Genomic DNA, 26,955 nt, shown 5'->3' with positions numbered 1-26,955 from the left:
ATTTCAGATACTTATCAATAGATACCTATCAATATTCAGGTGCATATCATTATTCAATTATGTACATTGATTATGGAATATATGCATTTATGTTAAATATGTATAAAGAAAAGCTGTATGCGATAATGCTAATATTTCAACAGCAGATTTCTGCCTACCTGAGAAAACACTTTCTCTGCTTCAAGGGGTGGACAGGGCAAAGCTAAAAGATTAAGAACAAGTTTCCTGAACACTGATGTTTCAGCAGTGGTCTTCAGGACAGCACTCCAATGATTCTCCAAGGAAGGAGGATGCAAGCAGTCTGATAGGCCTTCTTCTTGTCCATTCGCAGAAATGCCTTCATCTTTTTTTCCCTCATTGAGCTGGTACTGTAGAAACTCCTCTTTGAGTTGGACAGATACCTCTGGGCTGTCTGAGAGGCCAAATTGTTCACCGAGTTCTACTACACCTTTGCTTGTGACCTTTAACCATCCCTCTTGGCTTAGAAGTTGAGACATGCTCCTTAAGGTACTATCACTCAAAGGCAGCCCCTTAAGAATGCAAGCTGTAACTGCTTTATAAAAAGCCATGCACTCCTCCTGAAATACCTTCAGAAAGTCAGCCAGCTCTTCTTCCCTCCCAGACAGAAAGGTTTCCACTGCATCCCCACCAAAGCTCAGTTCATTGCTGGGAAGATGCAGCTTTGGGTCCTCGAGCATAGTGGGGTCTTGTTCCTTTAGAAAACGTGCCACTGCCTGAGGATGGAGTAATGTTGAAGCATAGGATTGAAGCAGGCCACTTGCTTCTCGTAGAATCTGAACAAGATCTGCACGAGCAAAACCTTCACGTTGTTCCAGATGATCATTAAACGCTTTAAGTGGTGCAAGAGAATGGTCAAGAAACATGAAGGCAATCCTGACTTTTGGATCCTCTAATTGAGAACAAATGTGTTTAACCTTGTCATCTTTGTCACTGCAAGAAGTGAAGTATAAGATCAAGTCTGGCCACATTTCAAGCATCTTGTTAATTAGGACGCAAAATTTTTTGCTTTTCTGGGAGAGAGAATGGACAGAGCCATCAAGGCCACCAGCAAACAATCCCATAAGATTGTCATTTTTAGCGCAAAAAGTAAAACAGTGTTCATGGAGATTAACAATAAGCTGTTGAACCTTGTCAGAAAAGGCGTTTACACCAGCAAAGCAGGCTGAGTCTGCCAAGCTATAAATTCCATCAAAACCCACCGCTTTTGGATTGAGTTTCCTTAGTTGAAGTGAAACCTTTACAGAGAGCTCATCATGGGCATGAACATAGAACGCTGCCATGTTGCTCAAAGGTATCTTAAACCCTTTCAGGGTGTCCACCAAAGACTCAACAATTTCCTCATCTTTGCCTACATGCTGAAAAATATCAAGAATTCTTATGCAATGTTTTGCAGCCTTTTCATCAAAAAATCCCAGAAGTACGACACAGCCATAGTCCTCTTTTTCACTTTCTTTACCTAGTGGCACTTGTCCATAAAGGTAAACACAATAAGGAACCTGCTTTGCAGTAGAAGAAATGTCTTCTGGGTATTGTAATCCAAGGACATGCCTGGCTATATGCTGGGAGACCGTCTTGCATGAAGGCAGGCAATGGGTTTGAATAAAGCGCAACATGAGTTCACTACATGTGAAATCCTTGAACTCTTTTCCTTTTCTCAACGTCTTTAGTTCTTGCATTTTGTGTTTCTGAGACTGCTTATGGTGTTTCAAATCAAGCAGTCCTGATTTATACACAGTGATGTTCAAGTCACAGATTGTACAAAATGCATAGTTATCCCCCATAGGGCTGGGCCTGATCCACTTGAAGGTTTCTTGCCACAGTGGGTCATAAATGATGGTCTCTTTTTTGGAAACATCCACATCTGAGTCAGAATCCTCCACTTTTCCTGAGTGAAAAGTTAATTAAGATTGAATTACGCACTCTTTAATATTTACTAACCAATTAAAAACACAATTATAACAATATCATTACATAATAGCAACAGAAAATTACATTATAAAAATCTAACTGCATCGTTTGCATCAGGGATGGGTACCGAGAACCGTTTTTTTGTTCCAGTGCGTAATTGGGTTACTACTGGACTACTGATATACGTCTGTGTTAATCGTGAATTAGAAGCTTCTGTTTGCTATTAGTCATACACGTGCACAATCGTTTATGGCGATAAGGTTGAAACGTTCAAAAGTGTTACAAAACTAAGCGACACCAGTGTCAGATGCAATATATGCAGTAGTGTAATAGTGAGCAAAGGAGGAAACATTGATAATATAATTAGACTTTTACAAACAAAACACACCAACTGAAACTCTCAGCCTCAAGTAAGGGTAACATTTATTATAAAATAAATCTTTTGTTAGTACCAGTAGTCTTTGGGGACACCATTAATCGTCACCGAAAGTTGATTGCTGGACTATTGGCAAAAATGGCTTCTGGTCCGCTGCCGTTAAGAGAGCGGCCTCTAGAGGCAAATCACTGATGCCACATGCTGTTTGCATGGAGAGTGCTATATTTATAATTACAGTGGAACCCGGTTATGTCGATGTCCCAGGGGGTCGCCAAAAAGCGTTGAGGTAACCGATGATCGAAATAAACGAAAACAAAATGGAGGCAGTATATTAACGTGTTGAAATTTCTTTATGTACATGATGTGCGTTAATAAATGAGAATGTGCATGCACGTGTTTTTGGAGGGGTTTTTACACAACAGCGTTGCCGCGATTTGTTTGATGAAGGCATGCTATAAAAATGTACATACGTTTGTTAACAACAAAAGGCATAAGTGCACCTACTAACAGCAGAGATTTACCAGTATACAATACAAACCACCGTCCATTCTCCATACAAACCTTTATTATATTCTCCAACATTATAAACACACAGATCGCTCAAAAAAAAAAAAAAAAACAGCGGCTGCACAGTGCCGTCTCACATTTAGTCCACATGTGGAAAAAAAAGAAAAAAAACATAACTAAGTGTCTGAAAACTTATGACCATCAGGCTGAAGTAATCCGCAAAAACACACAAAGCAAAGTGTCCGAAAAACCTCGTCTGCGATGCCGAGGGGAGATAAGCCGAGAGAGAGAGAGAGAGAGAGAAAGAGAGAGAGAGAGTTAGTTTGTAAACGGAAAAATAGGGAAATTAAAAAATACCGCGACCGGCGGCACGGCGCGAAGCCGGAAAAAAAACCCGGAAGATCCAAAACCGAACCCGAAACCAAAAACGAGGGACAGAAAAGTCTCAAACGTGAACGGCCGAAGGGGGCGTGGCAGGTGCTTTCTCGGCCGCTTTCTCTGAAGCTCCGGCTTCAACTCCTTACCGAGAGCCGTGCTCCTTACCGAGAGCCGTGCTCCTTACCGAGACAGCCGTGCTTGCTCGCGCGCTCGGTAAGGAGCACGGCTCTCTCGGTAAGGAGCGACGCGCGCGCGCTCGGTAAGGAGTTGAAGCCGGGAACGGCGCGCTCCCCTTCATCGCATAACATTTAACAAAAAAATGCATATGTGCACTTACTAACAGCAGAGATTCACCAGTATACAATACAAACACCTGTAGCAGCTGTAAGGTTTGATTTTTCCGCCACTTTCGCGAGTTCTTCTGCGGCTGCACAGTGCCGATCGACATAACTGACATTAAAATTTCAAATTTTTCCCCCCTTGTGCTCGATATATCAGGGTTCGGCGACATAAAAAAAGTCGACATAACCGATAAAAAATGCGTAGACAAAGCGAGAATTTGGCGGTTCCACTTCAAAAACGTCGACTTAATAGGGTTGTCGAGATAACCGAGGGCGAGATAACCGGGTTCCACTGTATATAAATATATCTCTTAATGAATATATTCAAATTTATTTAATTGTTGTAATAAAGTTCAGTACTATTTTACATGGACTGTTTTATTTTTATTCAGTATCCATTTAAAAAAAACGGTTGATTAATCGGTTATTAGCAAGTACGATCCAATCTAGGTACCTGTAGAATCCACTATTGATCGACCTTTAAGTATAAAATCTTGTGATGTGGTATGCTGAGGAAATCTCTCTCTTTGATTTAAAAAATGTGCTTTATGTGCCATTCTCTATTTGCATCAAATTATTTTTTGCAACAAATTATAGAAATTATTATTTTATCTCTATCGATAAAGGGTAAATGATACCCATCCCTAGTCTGCAAAAATGGAATAAGTTATAATTTTTGTAACAAATATAATCTTACCAGAGGTATTAGGGTTTGCTGATGATTTGGATCTTCGGGCAGCCCGTAAATGGATCTGTGCAGGTGCAATTTCTTGTCCATCACGTGACTCCTTTGGGTTATATACCTGCCCAGTCATGTGAGCATTGAAAAATATTCGAAACCACTTCAAAAAAGCAAAATTAGACCTGAATTTTCCTTTTATGAGTTCCTCCACTGGGATAGACTGCAAAAAGAAGCAGACAAAAGCAGATTTTATATACAAATCTACATCATTATGCAACATGCATACATCTGCAAAGAAATGAATTATACAGTAAAGGTAAAGGCATGGTTAGACAGTATGATGGCAAACGTACTTTTGTGATACCCATTTTTCTGAATGCATTCTGCAGAAGACTATAGTTGTGGCGAAAATCTTCCTGGTCCCGACACTGAAACTTCACTTTGCTCATGTCGATGGAGCCTGAAAAAACCCAGTCCATCAACTGGCAAAAGCATGCCCCTGCAAAAAAATACATTTATTATTATTATTTCTTTACTTAATTCAAATCTGCCAGTAGTATTACTTGTAAACATGATTTTACTCTAAAGCTAAACACATACCTGAGCATATTTCTTCGATTTTATTAAACTTAGTTTGCAGTGAACTGTTAAGCCAGCCCAGGAGTTCAAAACGGCTGGATTTGTCCTGAAGTGCTTTTGTTTCCAGGTTAACAGATGTGTCCATGTTCAGGTATCCTGTAAAACAGTCAATGAATTCAAACGTATCATCAAATGATCACTGAAATCAGAAATTTGAATACTACAAAATACTACATATTTGGTTGGTGACCCAATATTGTGCTTTTTTGTTTAGAAAACCATTGCATAAGAGCAATACCTTACCCACAACCATGCTGTTGCACTCCTGATTGTGCAATATTGCTTTATTATCATGTTGTTGCAATTTATTACATATCAACACACGTTGAACAAAAAAGTATTGTGTTGAACATGAAACCAATATCCTAGCTCATCAGTAGTGTTTTAAATAATCTTATCTTGTGCACACAAAATGTAACTAGTATCTGAAAAATATACCGTAATTTCCGGACTATAAGCCGCACCAGTCTATAACCCACAGGTGTCTACACTAATGAACTTTACACAGGCTTTAAGGAAAGACACGTTACACATGGTGTAACGGGTGAAATATGTTTTGCTTCCTTTAGGAGCATAGCGGTATTTTGGGAATAGCATGCCACTGCTTTTTCCGGTATTACTGCATGTGTGCAAGACCGAGGAATATGTCCCTATTATTTTCTGATGCTCATTTCTAAGTTTCTTTGACTAACCCTTAACGTTGTTGCCAAGAAAAATAAAAAAGCACGAGTTTTGGAAATCTGTCTGTGCTTATATGATTTCTGTTGCAACTGGAGTTAGCGAGCTCTCCCTTCACCCAGACTCAACACATTACAACGGCTTGTATCTAAACAGTAGCCGACCAAGAAAGTCATTGTTCACGGTCTTCCTCCTTCGTTTCACAACAATTTCTCTCTGGAGTTTATCTTTTGGCATCGTCGTGCGTTTAAGAAAAAGTTTTTTCTCCCGATGCCGTGCAGCTCAGAACACAGAGGTGCGTTTTTTCGTTTCTGTTCAGAAATTTCATTGGTCTAATGTTATGGGGCTCAGTCTTTTTGGCTTGAAGTTTGTGAAACCGGGAAAAAATTCATAAATTAGCCACTTCATTATTTACAGCTTATCTGTTATATCTTAAGTAGACCTACACTTTATTCTATAATAGCCTTTATATTCATTCACTGTACATATGCTTACATATATATCACATGCTGTAAAAATGCTACATATTTATCTCCACTATTGCTACATTTTGCACTTCTGGTAGATGCCAAACTGCATGTCGTTGTTGTGTACCTGTACAATGCAATGACAATAAAGTTCTATCTATCTATCTATCTATCTATCTATCTATCTATCTATCTATCTATCTATCTATCTATCTATCTATCTATCTATCGAATAGGTATTTACACAGAATATTCAAGCATATGTGGATAACATGATTACTGCACTCTTTATTACATCAAGACACATAAAAGTACGTCTCCTGCCCACTTTTAATACAAATTTTGCGTTAAAAAGTGTATATTGTGGTTTCTCCTTCCGTAGTCACTTTGAGTTCTCGTAGTTTTTCCTCTCCTCCCCTTCTACTACACAGCGAGGGCCGAGAGAAAAAAAGAAAATCTCGCGGGACAAAGTTTTGCCGCGAACTTTTCATGCTTTCACGTGAAGTCAAATAGTTCATTCTGGTCCAATGGGGCAATTTTTGCTTGCAGTTAACTGCTCAGGTTCAGAGAGAATAATGCCCAGGGTTTGAATGAAGCCGACCAGAGTGTTCATGAACACATAAACAACAAGCTGGGACATACCGGCTTCTCACTGACTTCCTCTCAGATCACCTTTCAGCTACATTTATTCCCGGAAACACCACGATATTTTCTAAAAAATAATAATAATAATAAAATAAAATCCTTTTTTGTTGCTTTTCTTTCTCCACAATATCACCCCCCCCCCAAACGCTTTGTTTTCGTTTTGTGTTCAATCAAAACCAGTTTATAAGTCCATGATCTCTACAGCACCTTTCACATCATTCTTCATAAACACACCCGAGAAGAAATGTAACTTAAAACACAACCAGAAACACAACAATATAAATGCTATTAAAACCCATTGCACTTTGTTTTATTGTATCCACCCGGTTTGATAGCCTTTTGTGTCCGAACTCTCTTTGTGTGTCCGATGCTTGTTTTTGCCTCTTCTATACCACTCATGTCTATAAACCGAGAGATCTATACTACTGCTCGCGCTTTATCTGATTTCATAAAAACGATCTGGAAAAAAAAAGTGCCAACACGCGTTTCTGTATAAAACTGAATCAGTCCTACCTCTGCTTGCTCCCGCTCCCCCGAAAGGCCACTAGTATGTACTCTAGAAACTAATATCTAACCAATAGCTGCTGCACAAACCCCCCTCCCCCCCACGCCCCAGCCGAACCATTTTACAGGATGTGATTGGTAGAGACCTCGAAGTGGGCGGGTCCATTCATGGTGCTAGATTTGTACTTAGTATTATTCACGGTCACGTGGTGTAGCTACTCGAATTACAATATAGTTGCAACGATAGTCCCTGGACGCTATTGTAGGATACCGTACAATCCTACCCTTTATTTTTAGACACTATAATGCTATATTCACACTTTAGGGGTCGGGTATAAATTCATTCATGTTTTAATTCGAATAAACACGTGGAATAATAAAAATACATACAAACACGTGAACGTTTGTTTGTCGAATCCGGTCTCATTGCTTGTTTTTTTTTTTGGTTCATGACTGACTAAATAAATAACCTCATTAAATCTTAAAGGATGTTCAATAGCAAAATCTGTATAATATTTAGTGATTTTTCAGAGCAAAGTATGTTTTTTTTTAAAAAGTGAGCTCCGGGTTTCACACTCGCGATGCTCAACATGTTTATCTGTTGTTTTGTAGACATGTTACCGAAACGCACATTTATTTGGGTCCAGTCTAATTTTAAAACGTTAAAAACTCGTTAAAGTATATAAATTAGTTTTTTTATAATCTTGAAATTACTGCCTTTCCCCCAATGAAATTGTTTGCTCTTATCTAATGACGATATTTGAATTACTTATTGTGTAAAGCATAGTAATCTGCCTTAAAAAAAAAATTGGGTTATTGCGAAATCGGTAAATATAAAACAAATAATTTTTCATACTGGAGGTAAACATTAAAACTGATATGAACACAGAAGTCTGTGTGCTCTGTATGTCTTTGCTGATCTACGACGAGTTTTCCGTGGAGTCGGAAATGGCGACGCGCCCTGCTCCTCTATGAGGAAGTGAGAAAAGGAAGGTCGGTTTCAGACGGTTTAAACCCTACAATAATATAAATATCAAAGTACAAACTACAACAAATTAAGGTCTTTTTATTAATTTTGAAATGCAAAAAAAATTGTCTTTAAACATGTAACTGCATATTTACCCTAAATGTGTGAATGTTCCTTGTAGTACAAAATAGTAAACACATTAAGTGGACCATTGTGCAGATTATAACTTTCTGTGTAGTGTATGTGTTGAGTATATTCTTAAAAAAAATTATTTTTTTAAAACAAATTTATAGTAAGAAAATATGGGAGTAAATAAGTAATATTAACTAAACATTTCTACAACTCAAAGTGATTTTGACTCTTACTAATATGTAATATTCATTACTGTCTCAGTGAGATTTGGTTAAAAGTTTCTGCACTCTTTTTTTTTTTTAGAGTGGAAAAACAAAGATTCCAGTAAAGTTTAGACTTCTGTGGAAAATTATGAAAGAAGACAAGAAGAAACTTTGGTAAACTGCATTAAAGGCATTACTGCATCGTAATGACAATAAAGCAATCAACTGTGGTAAACGCTGATTAAAGCCAGCAGGATAACCTAATTTGTTTGATAAATTGGTTTCAAGTTTGATAGTTAAGATAATTGGTTCAAAGGAAAGTGTATTATTTGTTGAATGCATAGTACACAGCACCAGCACGTCCGGGGTAAGTATACCCATTTTCTACATAATAGTCAACAACAAATGCTCTTTCTACTGTGTGAAGATGGGATTACAGTTTAAAGGCAATTAATATCACTAATCATAAACCTATCTTTAAAAATGTTTAGCAGTTTGGACAATCTCAAGAAATTATTCATTTGTAATGCTAAGCCAAATATTTCGGAATAATAAATCAGATTTTTTTCACAATAAAAAGTCAGGAGATAATATGTTTGAGACAATATTTATAGTAATATGCAGAAATACAGATATACACAATGAAATATTTATAAATCTATTTTCTTTTTTAAGAACATTAGGAATTATTCTTATGTGCTTCTATTACTTCTACTACTACTACTACTACAACAACACCAAGGCAACATTAGTGCTTTACAAATGAGCACAAAAACCACACAAACACAAAAGTCAAAGATGACAACTAAGAATGCACCTGCAAAAGTGTTATTAGCAAGTGTAAGAGTATGTGTATGTGTTTCACTTACCTTTAGTAAACAAGGAAGACTGTTTATTGTTTGACCTTCTGCAAATGCTCCACAAAGATTGAAACACTCATTGGCCAAACTGTATGCTCAAGTTCAATTTGCAATTCAAATCTAGAAAAAAGCCTAAAAAATGAAAGTAAAAAGGCACTCCAAGCAGTCCCCGAGGCACGTCCAAGCTACTGTACATTATTCACAATAAGTTCAGTATGGAGCAACAAAGTTTTTTGACTGTACAACAGATTTCCACAGATTTTATTTTATTTTTTGGAAAGGTTTTAGAAAAAGAAGATGTATTTGTCAATGTTTACATGTTCTACACAGTTGTATGTCTAAAAGGGAAGCAAAGAGCAAAATTATAAGAAAGATTGTTACCACAAACCTAATTAGTTTGCTTTGTAGGTAAATAGGTTTCAAGACCACACGTTTAGACAAAAAACCTCGCTATGAGTTTTGAAAAATGAAAGTGCATTGACAATGTTTTTTCGAACAAAGCCAAAGATAATGTTTATGCACTGGCTGTGCATTAAGATGGTTGAGAAAGAAGGAGAAGATTACATTTACATTTGCATTTGCATTTATGGCAATTAGCAGACGCCCTTGTCCAGAACGATGTACAAAAGTGCTTTAAGTCACTATCAATAAATAGATCTACACTGGTATGCTAGATTACAAACTTAAGATAAATCAACCTACAACTCTGTTTTTATTTTTTAAACAATGCAAACCTGGAAAAGCACATGGCAGAAGTTTGTCACAAGACGGTTAGAAAATTCATGAATAAGACTTTAGAGTAGCAACTCAGCAGACATGTTGGATTGAGAAAAGGGAAGTTATCTACTTTAACCAGTAAGATAAAAGCTATTGAAAATCTTCTGGTTGATAATGCCAATTTACAGTTCAAGTGCTGATGCAATCTGACTTAGCTTTGCTAAGTTTGCTGATCTGAATACATAAGTTCATTATTTTTTGTCTGAGGATAAAGAGTCTGCAACCAGCAAAACTAGTTTAATTCTAAAATAGACTTTATTAGTTTTTTTTTTTTTTTAGAAACAGGTAAAAAATTGATTCTGCATATACTTGACAAGAAATGTCAAACTATAGATAAAGAGGATGTGGATGATGTTAAAAATAAAATCAGTTAAATGTCAGAAGCTTATGACATTAAAGAAAGACAACAAGGTTCAACAATCCAGTTCACTTCATTGATCGGCAAGCAAAGGTTGCAATGGATCCCCTTTTTGGAAACATACAAGACAGACAGTTGCATTACTGGGCCTAATAAAATAAATAAAACACCCACCATCGTGCCTTTACCTAAGCATGGTGCTGCAATGGCCCTCAACAACTTCTGCCCCATTCCTCTTACACTAATCATCACTTAGCGATGTGAAAGATTGGTCCTCTCCTATCTGAAAACTGAAATCAGAAAAATCTGCCCTCAACACTAGACCGATTTTAGTTCACCTACAAACCCAACAGGTCAACTCAGGAATCCATTGCCTCAGCTCTCCACACTTCCTTGAATCTCCTGGATAGAAACAACACATATGTCAGGATGCTATTCATCAATTGCAGTTCTGCATTTAATACTGTGATCGTATTCAAGCTGATCTCCAACCTTACTGATCTTGGTATCAACCCCTCCCTGTGCAACTCGACCTTGGTCTTTCTCACTAACAAACCACATTCAGGCTTATGAACTCCTCCATTCTCACCCTGAACACCACTGTACCACAGGGCTGTGTCCTGAGCCCTATCTCTACTTTCTTTTTACCCACAACTCCACACCTAAGCATGGTTCAAACTCCATAATCAAGTTTGCAGACAAGACCGCAGTGGTACCTCTCATCATCAACAATGATGAAAGGGCCTACAGGGAAGAGGTTTGACACCTGACAGTGTGGTGTGCCAACAACAATCTTGCACTCAACATAAAGAAGAAGGAGCTGATTGTGGTTAACCGGCAAACCAAGATACCTATATTGATTACTTCCTAAGGAAGCTACAGAAAGCTCACTTATCCCCTCCCACACCCTTATGAACTTCTATCGATGCAGAATTGAAAGCATCTTAACAAACATCATCACAGTATGGCACGGCAACTGCACTGTCTAAGATCATACTGCCCAACACTTCACAGGTGTTCAGCTTCCCTCAATCATATACACACACCACAAACGCTGCCTTATAAATGTTGAGAAACATTATCAAAGACACCTCTCACCCGAGCCATGGACTGTTTACTCCGCTCCCATCTGGGAAACGATATAGGAACCTTCGCTGTTGCACCAGCAGGCTCAGAAACAGTTTCTTTCTCTTAGCTGCCAGCCTACTCTATAAATAAACATGATCCAACTCAATCATTTAATTCAACTTTATGCTGTAACTTACATTGTTTTTGTTTTTGTTTTCTTACTGTTACTGCCCACTGCTGCACATTCTTTCACTGTTGCACAAATGACAACATTGTACCTCATGTTGCTTTTTTCTTGCATTGTTATGGTCACTGCACTGTATGGTCACTTTCAGATAATATCCTTATGTGTCTATTTTCACATTACACCCTATACAATATTATTGTTTTATATATATATATATATATATATATATATATATATATATATATATATATATATATATATATATATATATATATTAGAGGTTTTAGGAATCACACTTATTTATTAATTTGTATAGCACTTTTAACAATGGCCATTGTCTTAAAGTAGCTTTACAAAAATAAAATAGATTTCAACTTTAATTTTACTAATCAGTCCATATAAGTTTAACCCTTATATGTTTACCTCTTATGAGCAAGCAGGTAGGGACAGTGGCAAAGGAAAACTCCCTGGGATTGTATTAGAAAGAAATCCTAAGAATAACCAGACCCAAAAGTGAATCCATCCTTATCTGGATGATATCGAATGTCCATTAATTATATTATGTTCTACCATTGTTGAGGTTACTCACTGTCCACTGAAGGATACTTGAAGGCAAAAACTGTTCATGGCAACTGTAGTGCTAAACCCTTGTAGCAGTATAAATTACAGTCCTAATCCATCTTGATAGTTGAAACTTTATTAAGTTTAACTCTGCTCAGTAACTTCATGGATCTTAGACACTTCATTTGAAACCATCTTCAGCAGCAGTGAGTGGTAGGGAAGTAGGGCATTAGGATGGATCAGGCACATCTGGGAAGAAGAAGGGGTCACTTGTACCACAGGAGCTCGATGGAGGCATGGGGGCAACAGGTTTAAAGAGAAGAACATGTATTATTAGACATCCATATTGTTATTTAAAAGTTAAAGACACTGTAAATGGTGACCAGGGTATGATCTCTGGCAAGAATACCTTTGACAGCATAACTAAAAGGGAGAGACAGAAAGTAACATAGACATGAGGGATCACTGTGACAGCCTGTTTACCAAACCACTCTATAACCATGATCCTTCCAAAACTGCACCTTTACCTAAGAAAAACATAATTACAGGAGCTTGAATCAACAAATAATTTTTTTGACTTAAACTCTGAGACTATGTCCAAACAAATCAAATCAAATTGTATAGCATACATTTTTACTATAAATTTTTTTCGTATAAAAAAATATAAAAATTGTTACAAAATTATATGTGAAAGTAATAAATAATTAATAAAACACTAATTGGAGGGCTGTTACATATCTGTGAGGCTTTGTCAGAAAAATCTCTAGCCCCCTGGTTCAAAAACGAAAAAAAAAAAAAAAATCACATGTACATAAGTATTTACAGCCTTTTCTTAATACTTTGTTTCGCCCAAAAGTTTTCTACTACTACACCAAGGCAACATTAGGGCTTTACAAATGAGCACAAAAACCAGACAAACACAAAAATATGCAGTTGTTTTTCTCCATAATTTTGTTTTAAAATGTATTTATGTAATTGTTAATTTTGTATGTATTTTTTTTTTTTTATGTTTTGTATTTATTTTAGCCCTACTTCCCTTTCGCTAAGTGGTTATTCCACTTGTCAGGCCGCCATTGTAAATAAGAACCTGTTCTTAATGACTTGCCTGTAAAAATAAAGGTTAAGTAAAAAAAATAAAAATAAAAAAAAGTCAAAGATGACAACTAAGAATGCACCTGCAAATGATAAGTGTTATTAGCAAGTGTAAGTGTATGTGTATGTGTTTCACTTACCTTTAGTAAACAAGGAAGACTGTTTATTGTTTGACCTTCTGCAAATGCTCCACAAAAATTGAAACACTCATTGGCCAAACTGTATGCTCAAGTTCAATTTGCAATTCAAATCTAGAAAAAAGCCTAAAAAATGAAAGTAAAAAGGCACTCCAAGCAGTCCCCGAGGCACGTCCAAGCTACTGTACATTATTCACAATAAGTTCAGTATGGAGCAACAAAGTTTTTTGACTGTACAACAGATTTCCACTTATTTTATTTTATTTTTTGGAAATGTTTTGGAAAAAGAAGATGTATTTGTCAATGTTTACATGTTCTACACAGTTGTATGTCTAAAAGGGAAGCAAAGAGCAAAATTATAAGAAAGATTGTTACCACAAACCTCATTAGTTTGCTTTGTAGGTAAATAGGTTTCAAGACCAAAAGTTTAGACAAAAAACCTCGCTATGAGTTTTGAAAAATGAAAGTGCATTGACAATGTTTTTTTCGAACAAAGCCAAAGATAATGTTTATGCACTGGCTGTGCATTAAGATGGTTGAGAAAGAAGGAGAAGATTACATTTACATTTACATTTATGGCAATTAGCAGACACCCTTGTCCAGAACGATGTACAAAAGTGCTTTGAGTCACTATCAATAAATAGATCTACACTGGTATGCTAGATTACAAACTTAAGATAAATCAACCTACAACTCTGTTTTTATTTTTTAAACAAAGCAAACTTGGAAAAGCATAAGTTTTTACTATTTTTTTTAGTATAAAAAATGTAAAAAGTGTTACAAAATTATAATGAAAGTAATAAATAATTAATAAAACACTAATTGGAGGGCTGTTACATATTTACATTTACATTTGCGGCATTTAGCAGACGCCCTTATCCAGACCGACGTACAAACGTGCTTTAAATCTCTAGTAATTAATAAATCTACACTGGTACGCAAGAATACAAACTCAATATAAATATAACTCGAATTCTACAAACTTAGAAAGTGCTAATTTAGGTATTTCAGGAAGAGGTAGGTCTTCAGTCGTCGCTTAAAGATAATCAGGGACTCTGCTGTACGGACATCTAGGGGAAGTTCATTCCACCACCTCGGTGCCAGAACAGAGAAGAGCCTTGAAGTGTACTTACCTCTCATTCTGAGAGAAGGAGGTACCAATCGAGCAGTGCTGGAGGATCTCAGACAGCGTGGTGCAGTGCGAGATGTGATGAGGTCACTGAGGTAAGATGGTGCTGGTCCATTTTTGGCCTTGTAGGCAAGCATCAGTGTTTTGAATCTGATACGTGCAGCTACTGGAAGCCAGTGAAGGGAGCGCAGCAGTGGGGTGGTGTGGGAAAACTTGGGCTGATTGAACACAAGTCGTGCAGCTGCATTTTGGATCATTTGCAGTGGACGAATAGCGTTCAGGGGAAGACCTGCCAGCAGAGAGTTGCAGTAGTCAAGTCTTGAAATGACAAGAGACTGAACAAGAACCTGGGCAGCCTGTATGGACAGAAATGGTCGAATCCTTCGGATGTTATAGAGAAAAAAATATTTACTCAATTTCACGCCTTTTCTCAATACTTTGTTAAATCTTTGGCACCAATTACAGCCTCAAGTCTTTTTAAGCATAATGCTCTAATCTTGACACACTTATTTTTGGGCAGTTTCGCCCATTCTTCTTTGCAGAACTTCTCAAGTTCCATCAGGTTGGATGGGGAGCGTCTGTGCACATCCATTTTCAGATCGCTCCACAGATAGACTTCAATCAAGTTGTAGAAACATCTCAAGGATGATCAGTGGAAACAGGATGCACTTGAGCTCAATTTTACGTGTCATGGCAAAGGCTGTAAATACTTATATTATACTTCTTTTTCTCTACCCATCCTGAGGCATCCCGAGGTTGCACCCAGTTGTGTCCCACCTCATGAAGATTATAGACCTTTAAAGAAGTAGATGCTAATGCTGCACTTCATGCAGAGTTTGGCTTTGGACTTCTTCGAATTTTAAGGGCTCTGATATGTAGTTGGTGTTGGATCTCTGATTATCTCAAATGTTGAGATATTTTATTAGTTGCTTAGAAGTACCACAACGTCAACTGACTGTATAAGACTGTAGAAAGAACATTACTCATAAGCACACACACTCTGGTACTTATGGTAGTTCTTACTCTCCAGTGTTATGTATTGTTTGAGATTTATAATCACATCATTGATATCACCCAAACAAGGATGGGTTCCCCTTTTGAGTCTGGTTCCTTTCAAGGTTTCTTCCTGAATAAACTAGGGACTTTTTTTTCTTGCCATAGTTGCCCCAGGTTTGCTCATCAGGGATAAATACACGTAAATAATTTTTAATCTTAAATTCTGTAAAGCTGCTATGAGACAATATTCATTGTGAAAAGCGATAGAGAAATACACTTGAACTTGAACTTAATCTCATGTACATGTGAATTATTGAGTTTTTTATTTTTAGTAAATTTGCAAAGATTTCAAACAAACTTCTTTCACATTGTCATAATGAGATATTTTTGTAGAATTCTGAGGAAAATAATAAATATAATCTATTTTGGAAAAAGTTTGTAACGTCACAAAATGTGGAAAAATGAAGTGCTGTGAATACTTTCAGATGCACTGTACCCGCACACACTTCTTTTCTTGCATTTGCACAATTAAAACTTTGCACATTTGTAATTTATGTCTTATGTTTCCTGTTTCTTGTACATATGACAACAAACTCTTGATCCTTGAATCTTTCCCATGGCAATGAACAGTTTTTGTTGTTGTTTTGATTTGATGTAACAGCTTATCATTAATTCAGAATCCTTTTGTTAACCTGCTCTGTGTTTCATGTTAATTAATTTAGTTATTTGTGTCCTGTTATTTCTATTTCTTGTTGAATTCTTGTGAAGAGTTTTAATGCAGCATTATTCTGTTTCTATTTTTAATTTTCTGTTCTATTGATTATGGATTAATCTTATTTACTGTTGCCTTAACACAACTACTGATAGACACAAATATTGTCATAGTCCATTGTCCAGTGTGCAGAATCATTTTGTTGGATGTTACACTTATAACAGTTTAGAATAGAAATCAGCCTAAAAAACTCTTGGATGTACCCTCCCACTTCAGAAAACAGTGATCTGTTCAACCACACTCTCTTAAAGGAACTAACAATGGCAGAGAAGTTGGAAGGGGTGTGTGTGGCTCTTTGTAACTAAATAGGTTGCTGTAAAACAAGTGACAAAAAAGTGAAAAAACGCATGTAAGAAAGGAAGGAGAATGCTAACCTAGAAAGAATAGACATCGATGAAGAAATGTATAGTATCTACTAAAAACTACTAGTAATTGATTATATTTAACTGAAAGAGTCAAAATGTGGTTTTACTGTAGCATTTGTGGTTTAAGTGCTTTTAAGTTTCTTACCCCAGGAAAGAAAAGGAGCTTTGGGCTCTCCCTCCTCATTTCCTTTTCCCTTGATATATGTAACTGACGATAACGGCTTACTGACTACAGTCTACTAGACTCCCTTTTCACAATCAAGAGATTTTTGTAATCAAGATATACTTTATACCCTCAAAACCCATGTGAACACAAAGATAGCTATCAGCCGAACATCTTTTTGAGATCCACTGAGATCCCACATCACTCCAAGCATTGTTTTCTTTTTTTACAAGGAGGCCAAGGTAGTTTTTAACAACGTGAAAGCATAATAATACTGTATGCATTCCTTAGATATGTATCCCAGGATTACTGCAACACATCCACACGACATGTTTAGCTTTTCCCAAAGGAAATGGTTTTCTGATTTGTGATGTTTTCCTTCTACAAATCATTAATTTTAATTATTGGCAATTCAATAATGGATATACTATGTGTATGGGTGTCTGTTTAGTAGATTTGCATTTTAATTCAGTTATTCTACTTAATGCAATTCTGTAAGCAACTGTAGCTGACTATAGCTAGCTTTGCTAATTGCAAGCAACGCTGATGCTACCAAGCAAACATTATTTAAATAGTTTAAGCATATCATGTGCCTTATTATTCTCAGCCACTGGATTCTCACCCTCATCCTCATCAGGTAGCTGGAATGGTTTTACATTAGTCTTGTTCCCAGAGGTGTTGAGTGCTTGTTGGCTGTGTTTTCTTCACACTTCAGTCAAACTCATCTCAAAACATGTTAACTGGATTTAGATGAGGTGATTGTGGTGGCCAGCTCATCTCCTATAGGTCAAATAGGTCTTCCCTAACCTAGAGATGTGTTTGGATTCATTGTTACGGTCACAATAATTGCAAACCAGATGTGATGGCATGTTACTGCAAAATACTGCGGTAGATATTCTGATTAAGTGTATTCTTAATTTTGACTAAATCGCCATCAGTGTCACCAGCAAAGCACCTTTACACCATCACACATGCTTCATCCCCAGTATGTCTAACAAAGACATGGTACAACATCCATCTCAAATTTGGGCTCTATAGACCAAAGTTCACTTTTCTATTATTCTAATGTCCATTCCATGTGTTTCTTGGCCCAAACAATTTATCTTCTGCTTGTTGTTCTTTTGAAGTATTGACTCTCTATACAGTAGATAATAAAATCTGCCACTTGAACTCCAAGAAGCATTTGGCAGTTTCTAAGGCTGGGAATTAGGGATAATGTAATTCAAATATTTTCCTCAATATGTTAAATTTGATCAGTTTAAGCATTCAATTTGTTTTATTGTGAATAAAATATAAGTTTATGACATTTGCAAATCATTGTATTCTGGTTTTATTTACATTTGACAGTGTCCAACTTTTTTGGAAATGGAGTTGTAATAAATTTGTCCTATGCTGCAGAGGTAGCTTTTGGTCTTCCTTTCCTGGCACAGTCCTCATGAGAGCATGTTTCATTATAGAATTGGTTGGAGACTGCATTTGGGAATACATTTCTTGAATACAAGTTCTTGAGATTTTTCACATTGATTGCAATTCATTTGTTTAAGATGGACTGTCTTTTCTCCTTATTTAAATGAATGTTTCTTGCCATAATTTGTACAGTAGTTGCTAAAGTACAGAAGTAGTAGTACAGTAGTGCTGGGGTAGTAGTGCTAATAGATCTATTGACTCTGTATTAACCCTTACCTATGCGCAAAACAACTGATGCTCTGAAGCACATTAAGAAGGCAAGGGATGTCACAAATTAAAGCTTGACAAGAATTTGTTTGCTACATAATTCTATAGTTTGGATTTCTTTAGTAGCATGTACAGTGTTGAAAATAATAAAAATAGAAAAAGAAAAAAAAAAGAAAAACACACATGTATATTGCCTGGTTTGTGAAAGTCAACAACAACCAGGTGTCTTTTTGTGCTGAATGTTCTTTTGTCTTTTTCAAAGTAAAAGGAGATTTTAATATGCTTTAATATGTAAAATTTTAGCAAACAAGATTGTGAAAGAGTTGTAATGACTCAAGATGTATTCATTTCATAAGGGAAACACAAAACTACAAATATTACAAATAGATTTTTTAAATATTTTGGATTTGATACTGTACATAAATTTGTATGTTATATTAGATGTTGTTTTTTTTTTTTTTTTTTGTGAGTTTATTTGACAAGTGTTATATACATTACATTACAGAAAACAGTATCAAAACAATTGAAAAAGTATAAGAAATGCTTTATTCCAGAGGTCAAGCAGTAAGACCCCTAACTAAATCAAAACAGAAAGAGAATAAAGGTCACATTTTATTTTTCATTAGTGATCTGCTTTAGGGCATTTGGAGGTCAATCCAAAATGATGAATGTATAATGCAATTAGACTCTTCCAGCCACTACAGGTGCCAAAATTGTAGCCTCCAATTGTGAAATCTTTATTTAAATGTTAGAGCAATTACCCGCTGACAAATCAACATTCATGCCCAGAAGGGAACATTATCTCACATATATTTAGATCTAATACAAATTGAATTGTCTAGCAAAAGTTAGTAATTGTTGTTAATAATATTCTGACCGGAAAATATATAGTGACGAGTGATTTATTGTTGATGATTATCAATAACTTAAACCATGTTTAAGCTAAGTTATTATACAATAACTACAATGAAACTACTAAAAAGATTTGTTTAGTTGGAAAGACTAAGCCCCAGAGGTCTTTGGAGTTAAAAATTTTAGAGTAGTGTTAGACACAGGTGTAAAAAATAACTGAATCAAAACTACATAGAGCAATAGCACATACAACTCACAGCTATATTTTCCCCTTCCTAATCCTGAGCTCCGGTTATATTGCAAGTATTTTGTCATGTGCATACAGAATGTTATAGGCATACATATGCAATAAAGTAATTGTGCAACAGTTACACAATCCTACACAGACATAATACACAAATTATAAATCAAACCGTACATATTATAAAAGTAGCAAACTAAATCATCGCTATGTGAATTTTGCATTTTCTTCTCATGTTCTCTGGTTTCATCCATGCTCTTAAACTACTTCTGACAAATTATTTAATATTCAGACCAGGATAAAGCTATTTACTATACACTAGTATAGGGAGGTGGTAGCTCAGTGGTTAAGGCATTGGGCTTTGGATCAGAAGATCACAGGTTCAAATCCCACCACCAAGCGTGATTTGGATCTTAAACATTTTTTCCTGGTTAACACTTTAAAGATTGCTTCAAAAAGTTTCATACGAATTGTTTATGGATATGATACAATATATACAATGATTGTCTTATAGGTGGTTCATAATATAATTTTACTAAAGTGACTAAAGACTGTACATCTTTATACAACTTTATATAAAGAAAAGGAAATGGTACAATTTAATTTTTGTTAACATATCAGCATAATCCAAAAAGGTTTGATGCTTTTTTTGTGAGAAAGACTGGATGCAGTACTTTTCTGGATCAGATCCTGATGTGATCACAATCACATAGCAAGTGTAACGCAACTCACAATCACTGTGACAGGGCCAGTCTACAAAAGTCACAGCCAATCAGCTTTTTAAATGACACGGGGTCTGTGTTTGTGTCTCTTTACAAGGAAGTGTTGCAGTCAATCCAGAAATTTGATTTGGAATCTGAATTGCAGGAATGTTGTTTATCTCTGTCTCCAGTGTCTTGTTTGTGTTATGTTTTCATGTTCCAGCTTTGTTGTTGCTTGGTGATAGTTGTGTTTACAGTATATTAGCTAGTTTTATGTTTAAACTTCAAATAAATGGAATATCTGCATTAGCAACTGCTCCTTACTTCATTACGTGACAGAATTAAAAAAATAAATAAAATGGATGAAGCAAAAGACCCTCATTAAGAGGAACTGCTGGATTTATGTTTTTTTAATTTTTTTATTTTTTATGGCCGACCCAGTACACCTCAGCTCAGCCTTCCCAGGTGAGGACTTGCCTGCCTGCCTGAGGACATTGTAGTTTCCGGGGTTGTTTAGGGGTTTTAAGAGTTTTTAAGGGTTGTTTAAGGTTTTTGTTTTTCAAATTCTTGGGGTAACATTCTGTTGGGTTTTTATGTTTACAGAATTATTTATCCATGCTCTACAATTACTGTGTGTGTGTGTGTGTGTGTGTGTGTGTGTGTGTGTGTGTGTGTGTGTGTGTGTAGGCATGTGTGTGCCTAGGTATATTTGTGAAAGGCTGTGAGAAGTATGTAGCTAGTGGAGGAGGGCATTTGAAGGTCATCAGGGTCACACACATGCCTTGGCTTTGTGTAGAGTTTTTTTGTTTCCTCTTAAGAGGGGCCCATGTGGTTCTGGTTCAAGAGGGGGAAAACAAGGGAAACTTTAAACCTTTTTTATGATATGCCTGCACATTTAAATGTCAATTTAACCCTACTTGATGTATGCTGCAAATATACATGAATATTCTAAAACTCATGCACTAGTAAATAAATATGTTGAGGCATTGTGCAAAATTTCAATTTGGGTTGTTCTTACCCAAATCATTGATCTAAATACCTTGAACAATATATTCTCACATTTACTCTTAATTATATTATAATTAGTAATTATATATTATAATTTATTATAGTGTATAAATATATATTTATAGACATAAGTCAAAGCATAGGTCTTCAACAGGGGGCCTGCGACCCCTAGGGGATCCGCGGTGGTACTGCATGGGGTCTGATAATTAATGTTGAATTACAAATAATTTTGTTGAAAGAAATAAACGTGGGTAAAAAAAAGGATAAAATATTTATTCTATAAAATTTTAAAGTGATGTTCAAGTGAATGTTTAATTGTCTACCTGACAGAAAATTAAATGTTATATTCTATTAAAATTAGAGTTAACTAATCTTATAAATGCATAATAGTCCACCTGATAGTTAAAGGAAAATGTAAAATGTAAAATGAAACTGCAAATCTAAAATAAAAATTAAATAATAAATAAAAGACAACTGTGAACAACTTAAGAAATTGTGGTTTTAATTGCGAAAAATATGTTTGTTATGATGCATAAATCTTTTGGAAAGATTTGAAAATCTATGAAAATATACAGACAATGATGCATGTCTGCATGAACAACGCAATCCCAGCTAAACCGAACTGATGGCCATCCCAGGTGATTCATCTCCAGGTCAGGATCTCTGGAAAACTTAAAGTAACACTTTCTAAGTTTGCTTTGTTAAAAAAATAAAAAAATAAATAAAAAATAAAAAATGAATCAACAGAGTTGTAGGCTGATATATTTCAGGTTTGTAATTTGGCATACAAGTGTAGATAGAAGATGGAGCGGAGCAAGGTAGACATGTTCCACTAAGTGGAAAGGGAGTAAGGCCAGGAACATTGAAGGTGGGTTTAAACTGTTTTATCATTGGTGTGGATGAAGAGAGAAATGGTGTAGGGGTGATTCTGAAGGAAGAGTTTAGTAAGAGTGTAGTGGAGGTGCAGGAGATGCCTGAAGGAGATTGGAGACTGTAAGGTGTTGGCAGGGTACAGTGTAGCTAGACAGCATTGGATGGTGTTCTGTAGGATGGCTTAGGAGTTGAAGATGGTGATAACATGGTGGAAACTGTAAGAGGAAGTCTGTAGTGTGAGATTTAGGGAAGAGGTCAGACAGGGGCTCGGTGGTGGTGAAGAGGGAAATAGAAAGAAAGACAAAGAGATGTGGTGGTGGATTGAGGAAGTGCAGGACAGCATAAGGAGAAAGAGGTTGGCAAAATAGAAGTGGGATCGACAGAGTGATGAGAAAAGTAAGCAGGAGTACAAGAAGATGTGGCAACTGATAGAGAGGGATGTGGCATAAGCCAAGGAAAAGGCATATGAGGAGCTGCATGAGAAGTTGGACACTAAGGAAGGAGAAAAGCATTTATACCGATTGGCCAGGCAGAGAGATCAAGCTGGGAATGATGTGCTGCAAGTTAGAGTAATAAAGGATGGAGATGGAAATGTGTTGACTAGCGAGGAAAGTGTGTTGAGAAGATGGAGGGAGTATTTTGAGTAGCTGACGTATAAGGGAAATGAGAGAGAGAGAGAAGGTTGAATTGTGTGGAGATGGTGAAACAGGAAGTGGATAGGATTTGTAAGGAGGAAGTGAGAGCAGCGATTAAGATTAAGCAGCGACAGAGTGTGCTGGTACCGGTTTTCAAGAATAAGGGAGATGTGCAGACCTGCAGTAACTACAGGGGAATAATGTTGATCAGTCACACCATGAAATTAAGGGAAAGAGTAGTGGAAGCCAGGCTGAGAGAAGAGCAGTGGCAGCTGGCCAATAGAGGGCGCTAGGGCGCCGCCCCCCCTGAACCACACACGCAAAATTATAATCATAAAAATTATTTAAATGTTTATTTGTATGATGTAATATATTAGAAAATCATCTGTGGAAAATATATTTTTTTTAAATCACCATATGTCCTCTCTGTGTGCACCACTCAATTTTAGCTGAGGGGCAATCGAGAAATCGCCCAAAGGAGGCGGGTCTTTGTAGAATTTAGTCAAATGACTATTCAATATATAAATATATTCAAGATGTGACATAAAATTTAGCCAATCAGCATCCTCAATTCTTATCTACAATAGGCGATTTTTTTGTCACCCCCAAACTGTTCAAATGAGGGCTTGGCCAGTAGTGGCGCGATTTTCAATTAATGTTATGTGACAATGGCGGACTCAGGTGTAATTAGTTCCGGACACGAAAACTCTGTAAAATCTCTATTTCAATGCCTGTTTGAGAAGAGAACTTTGGCAGAAAAACTGAAGGTAAAAGAACTGGGTCCAGATCAGCCTGACCTCTTAATCAGACAGCAGACAAGCGAAAAGGGGTCGACGTACACGCGAAGCTACTCTTCACGTTGGTACACCAAAAAGGCCTGGCTATGTGTGTGCGTTTCTGCTAATGCCTTATTTTGCTTTCCGTGCTTGCTGTTTAAAACAACTGGGGCAGATACAGCATGGACAGTTACGGGAGTGAGAGATATGAAGCACCTTTCTGAAAAAATAAGAAAACATGAGAACACCAGGGCACACATGGATAATTCTGTCAAACTAGCCATTTTGGGAAGAGTGAACATCGCTACTCAGTTAGATGACGGCCACAGGATTGCGATAAGAAAACACAATGCGGAGGTGGATAAAAACCGGCATATTTTATCCAAGATAATTGATTGTGTTAAGTTTTGTGGGGATTTTGAGTTGGCCTTGCGTGGGCACGACGAAACTGACTCGTCAGACAACCCTGGTATTTTTAGGGGTTTAGTGGATTTTGTTGCCTCACTAGACAATGTACTAGAGGAGCACCTTAAGACAGCAATCGTTTTTAAGGGCACATCGAAGACGGTACAAAATGAACTGTTGGACTCCATGCTATCAGTAATAAAGGATTACATTCTAGAGGAAGTAACTGCAGCTGATTTTATCGCCATTCAAGCTGACGAGACGACTGACGTCTCCACCCGCTGTCAGCTGGTGCTTGTGCTACGTTACATGGATTCTAATAATAATATCCAAGAGCGTTTTTTTGAGTTCTTGACCATTCAGAACGCAAACGCCGAGTCCATCGCTACAGCACTTCTGGACAGGCTAAGTACCATACTACCAAATGGACAAAATAACAAAGTAATTGCCCAAACTTATGACGGGGCTACTGTAATGAGAGGAAGCACCGGCGGAGTGCAGCGAAAGATAATAGATGTGTACAAAAATGCTCACTACGTTCACTGTTATGTGCATCAGCTGAACCTCATCATACAGCAGGCGACATCACACATCCCCAGAATTGGAACTTTTTTTTCTGACCTTGGTGGATTTTCTGCCTTCTTCTCCAGGTCACATAAGTGAATCGCCGTGCTTGACCAAGTGGATGCGCACAGACTTCCCAGAGCCTCTACAACACGTTGGAACTTTCAAAGTCGTGCTGTAAACACTGTGTACGAACAAAAGGATGACCTTTTAAAATGTTTTCAGATCATCAGAGACTCAGGGAACTTTGATAACTCAACTGTCAGAGAGGCAGGGGGTTTTGCGAGGATGCTTGAAGACGAGGCTTTCTGTTTTTTCCTTGCATTGTTTCACAAGATCATGCCAAATGTAGACATGCTATTCAACCAGCTGCAGAAGAGGAACATCGACCCTGTCTACATTAAAGCAGCTGTCCAGGGATTCACAAACAACATGCAAGCAATCAGGTAAATGCCCTTGTTTACTATTGTCTGATAAAGCTGCTGTTGTTAGAAAGATTTGTTGTTAATTTTCATCTTTATTTTTTTTGGACCAGGGACTCAATCCCCTTTCTCTGTGGGGACAGTGCATCATCTGACCAGCAGCACCAGCCCAAAAAGCAACAGAGGACACTGGGACCAGGAGAACAACAGAGGCTAGCTACAGAGGTAACACACACATACACACAAAACATCAAAAGATGGCGTATAGATTATAATTCTAAAGAAAATGAAATAGTGTAATTATAGCTATATTGTAAATAATGTGTGTGTGTGTGTGTGTGTGTGTGTGTGTGTGTGTGTGTATAGAAGCAACACATGCCATAATCTTGCTTCTGTGTGTAAGTGGATATAACATCTTTTAGTGACCAATAAAAGGAACTAATATCAGTCCAGTAGCATAAAAATAGCCACTGTATTACAATGTTAAGCACTAGTTTGACTAAATAGCAGTCAGCCAAACAGTAAACTTAACCAGTCTACTTTTTAATTGAACTAAAAAAGATAGGTACTGTGTAGAAGGAAATAATTACATCACTAACTTTTAAGACTAGTCTAAGAAAACCATGTAGCTGGCCACAGTTATAAAACAGATGGGCCAAGTCTTCATAACCGTAGCAAAAAAGTGTCGATCAGTCAAAAGTAGCATGATGTTTCTGTCATCCACACAAATGGGAAAATAAGTACTGTATTTTCCGGACTATAAGTCGCACTTTTTTTTCATAGTTTGACTGGTCCTGCGACTTATAGTCAGGTGCGACTTATTTATCAAAATTAATTTGACATGAACCAAGAGAAAACATTACTGTCTCCAGCCGCGAGAGGGCGCTCTATGCTGCTCGATGCTCCTGTAGCATACCCCTGAAAACATAGAGCGCCCTCTCGCGGCTGTAGACGGTAATGTTTTCTCTTGGTTCTTGGTTCTAAATAAATGCGACTTATAGTCCAGTGCGACTTATATGTTTTTTTCCTCGTCATGACGTATTTTTGGACTGATGCGACTTATACTTATGTGCGACTTATAGTCCGAAAAATACGGTACATAATATACTTAATTGTAGCAGAAAATGGGTTGTTTTATTGATTGAAATGCTACTGTAGACCTTTTTTTGTTTAGAAAACGAATAGCAAAAGCAGAAGTAAACACTGTAAACTACAATGATGAATGTTAGGTTCATGCAGAATAACTTTGATTAAAAATGTTTTACAGGTATGTGATACCATCCTGATTCATACCAAGGAGCGGTTCTCCTTTACCCAGCACCTCGTCAGTGCAACATTGCTGCATGGAGAATTGTTTCCACAACACAGTGTGACGTTTCCGGAATTTGAACTTGAAACAACAGTGGAGGCATACCCCATGCTGAACAAGGCCAAGCTCAAAACAGAACTGTCCCTCATCTATGAGAACCCTGAGTTTAGGGTTAGCAGTGGTGCCGTGCCTCTGTCAGTCTTCTCAAGATCATAATCACCACGCCTATGACAACAGCAGAGTCAGAGAGGTGCTTTTCTACTTTGAAGAGGATCAAGACTTTCCTAAGAAATACAATGACCCAGGATCGCCTTAATGCTTTGGCAATGCTTTCGATTGAGAAGAAACTCGTCAGAGACATTCCTGACTTCAATAAGAAAGTCATTGAGAAATTTGTCAATCAGAAGGAGAGGAGAGCAAAATTCCTGTACAAATAAGTAAATGCAGGTTTTTTCACCACATTGATTTTCTTGTACGTGGTTATCTTCAGAGTCATGGAAGTATCCAGAACTTAACTGCGACTTGTAAATTAACTGTTCAGAGATGCTTTAACGAATAAACATGTGACCAGATGTTCTTAAA

At 37.0% G+C, this 26,955-nt stretch overlaps 2 protein-coding genes across 8 annotated transcripts in view; one reads left to right on the top strand and one right to left on the bottom strand.

Moving 5' to 3' along the window:
* dnmt3ba (DNA (cytosine-5-)-methyltransferase 3 beta, duplicate a) overlaps positions 1 to 9,338 on the bottom strand; it is a 21,281-nt gene extending 11,943 nt beyond the window's left edge. For 5 of the 6 annotated variants that reach the window (XM_046871397.1, XM_046871400.1, XM_046871399.1 and 2 more), the window contains exons 1-5: positions 7,156 to 7,186; positions 4,814 to 4,948; positions 4,567 to 4,712; positions 4,229 to 4,433; positions 159 to 1,906 (exon numbers count right to left, since the gene is read on the bottom strand). In XM_046871397.1, coding sequence (XP_046727353.1) covers positions 159 to 1,906; positions 4,229 to 4,433; positions 4,567 to 4,712; positions 4,814 to 4,937 — 2,223 coding nt within the window. In that variant the 5' untranslated portion in view covers positions 4,938 to 4,948; positions 7,156 to 7,186. Of the gene's footprint in view, positions 1 to 158; positions 1,907 to 4,228; positions 4,434 to 4,566; positions 4,713 to 4,813; positions 4,949 to 7,155; positions 7,187 to 9,317 lie in introns of those variants that run through there. The other variant, XM_046871398.1, reaches the window with a different exon arrangement.
* On the top strand, positions 8,067 to 26,955 carry LOC124399984. 2 transcript variants are annotated; one of them, XM_046871403.1, is made up of 5 exons: positions 8,067 to 8,139; positions 8,549 to 8,622; positions 24,729 to 25,088; positions 25,178 to 25,289; positions 26,332 to 26,955. In XM_046871403.1, the coding sequence occupies exons 3-5, from the start codon at positions 24,931 to 24,933 to the stop codon at positions 26,587 to 26,589; spliced, it is 528 nt and encodes a 175-aa protein (XP_046727359.1). In that variant the 5' UTR covers positions 8,067 to 8,139; positions 8,549 to 8,622; positions 24,729 to 24,930; the 3' UTR covers positions 26,590 to 26,955. The 2 variants fall into 2 exon arrangements, 1 of the variants encoding a protein (XP_046727359.1); XR_006928309.1 differs by lacking the exons at positions 8,067 to 8,139; positions 8,549 to 8,622 and having other exon boundaries at positions 23,519 to 25,088.

This window comes from Silurus meridionalis, chromosome 17, assembly GCF_014805685.1.
Source record: "Silurus meridionalis isolate SWU-2019-XX chromosome 17, ASM1480568v1, whole genome shotgun sequence".
NCBI classification, from domain to species: Eukaryota; Metazoa; Chordata; class Actinopteri; order Siluriformes; family Siluridae; genus Silurus; species Silurus meridionalis.
Note: the sequence above shows the minus strand (reverse complement) of the source record. Positions and strands in the feature narration are given on the sequence as shown.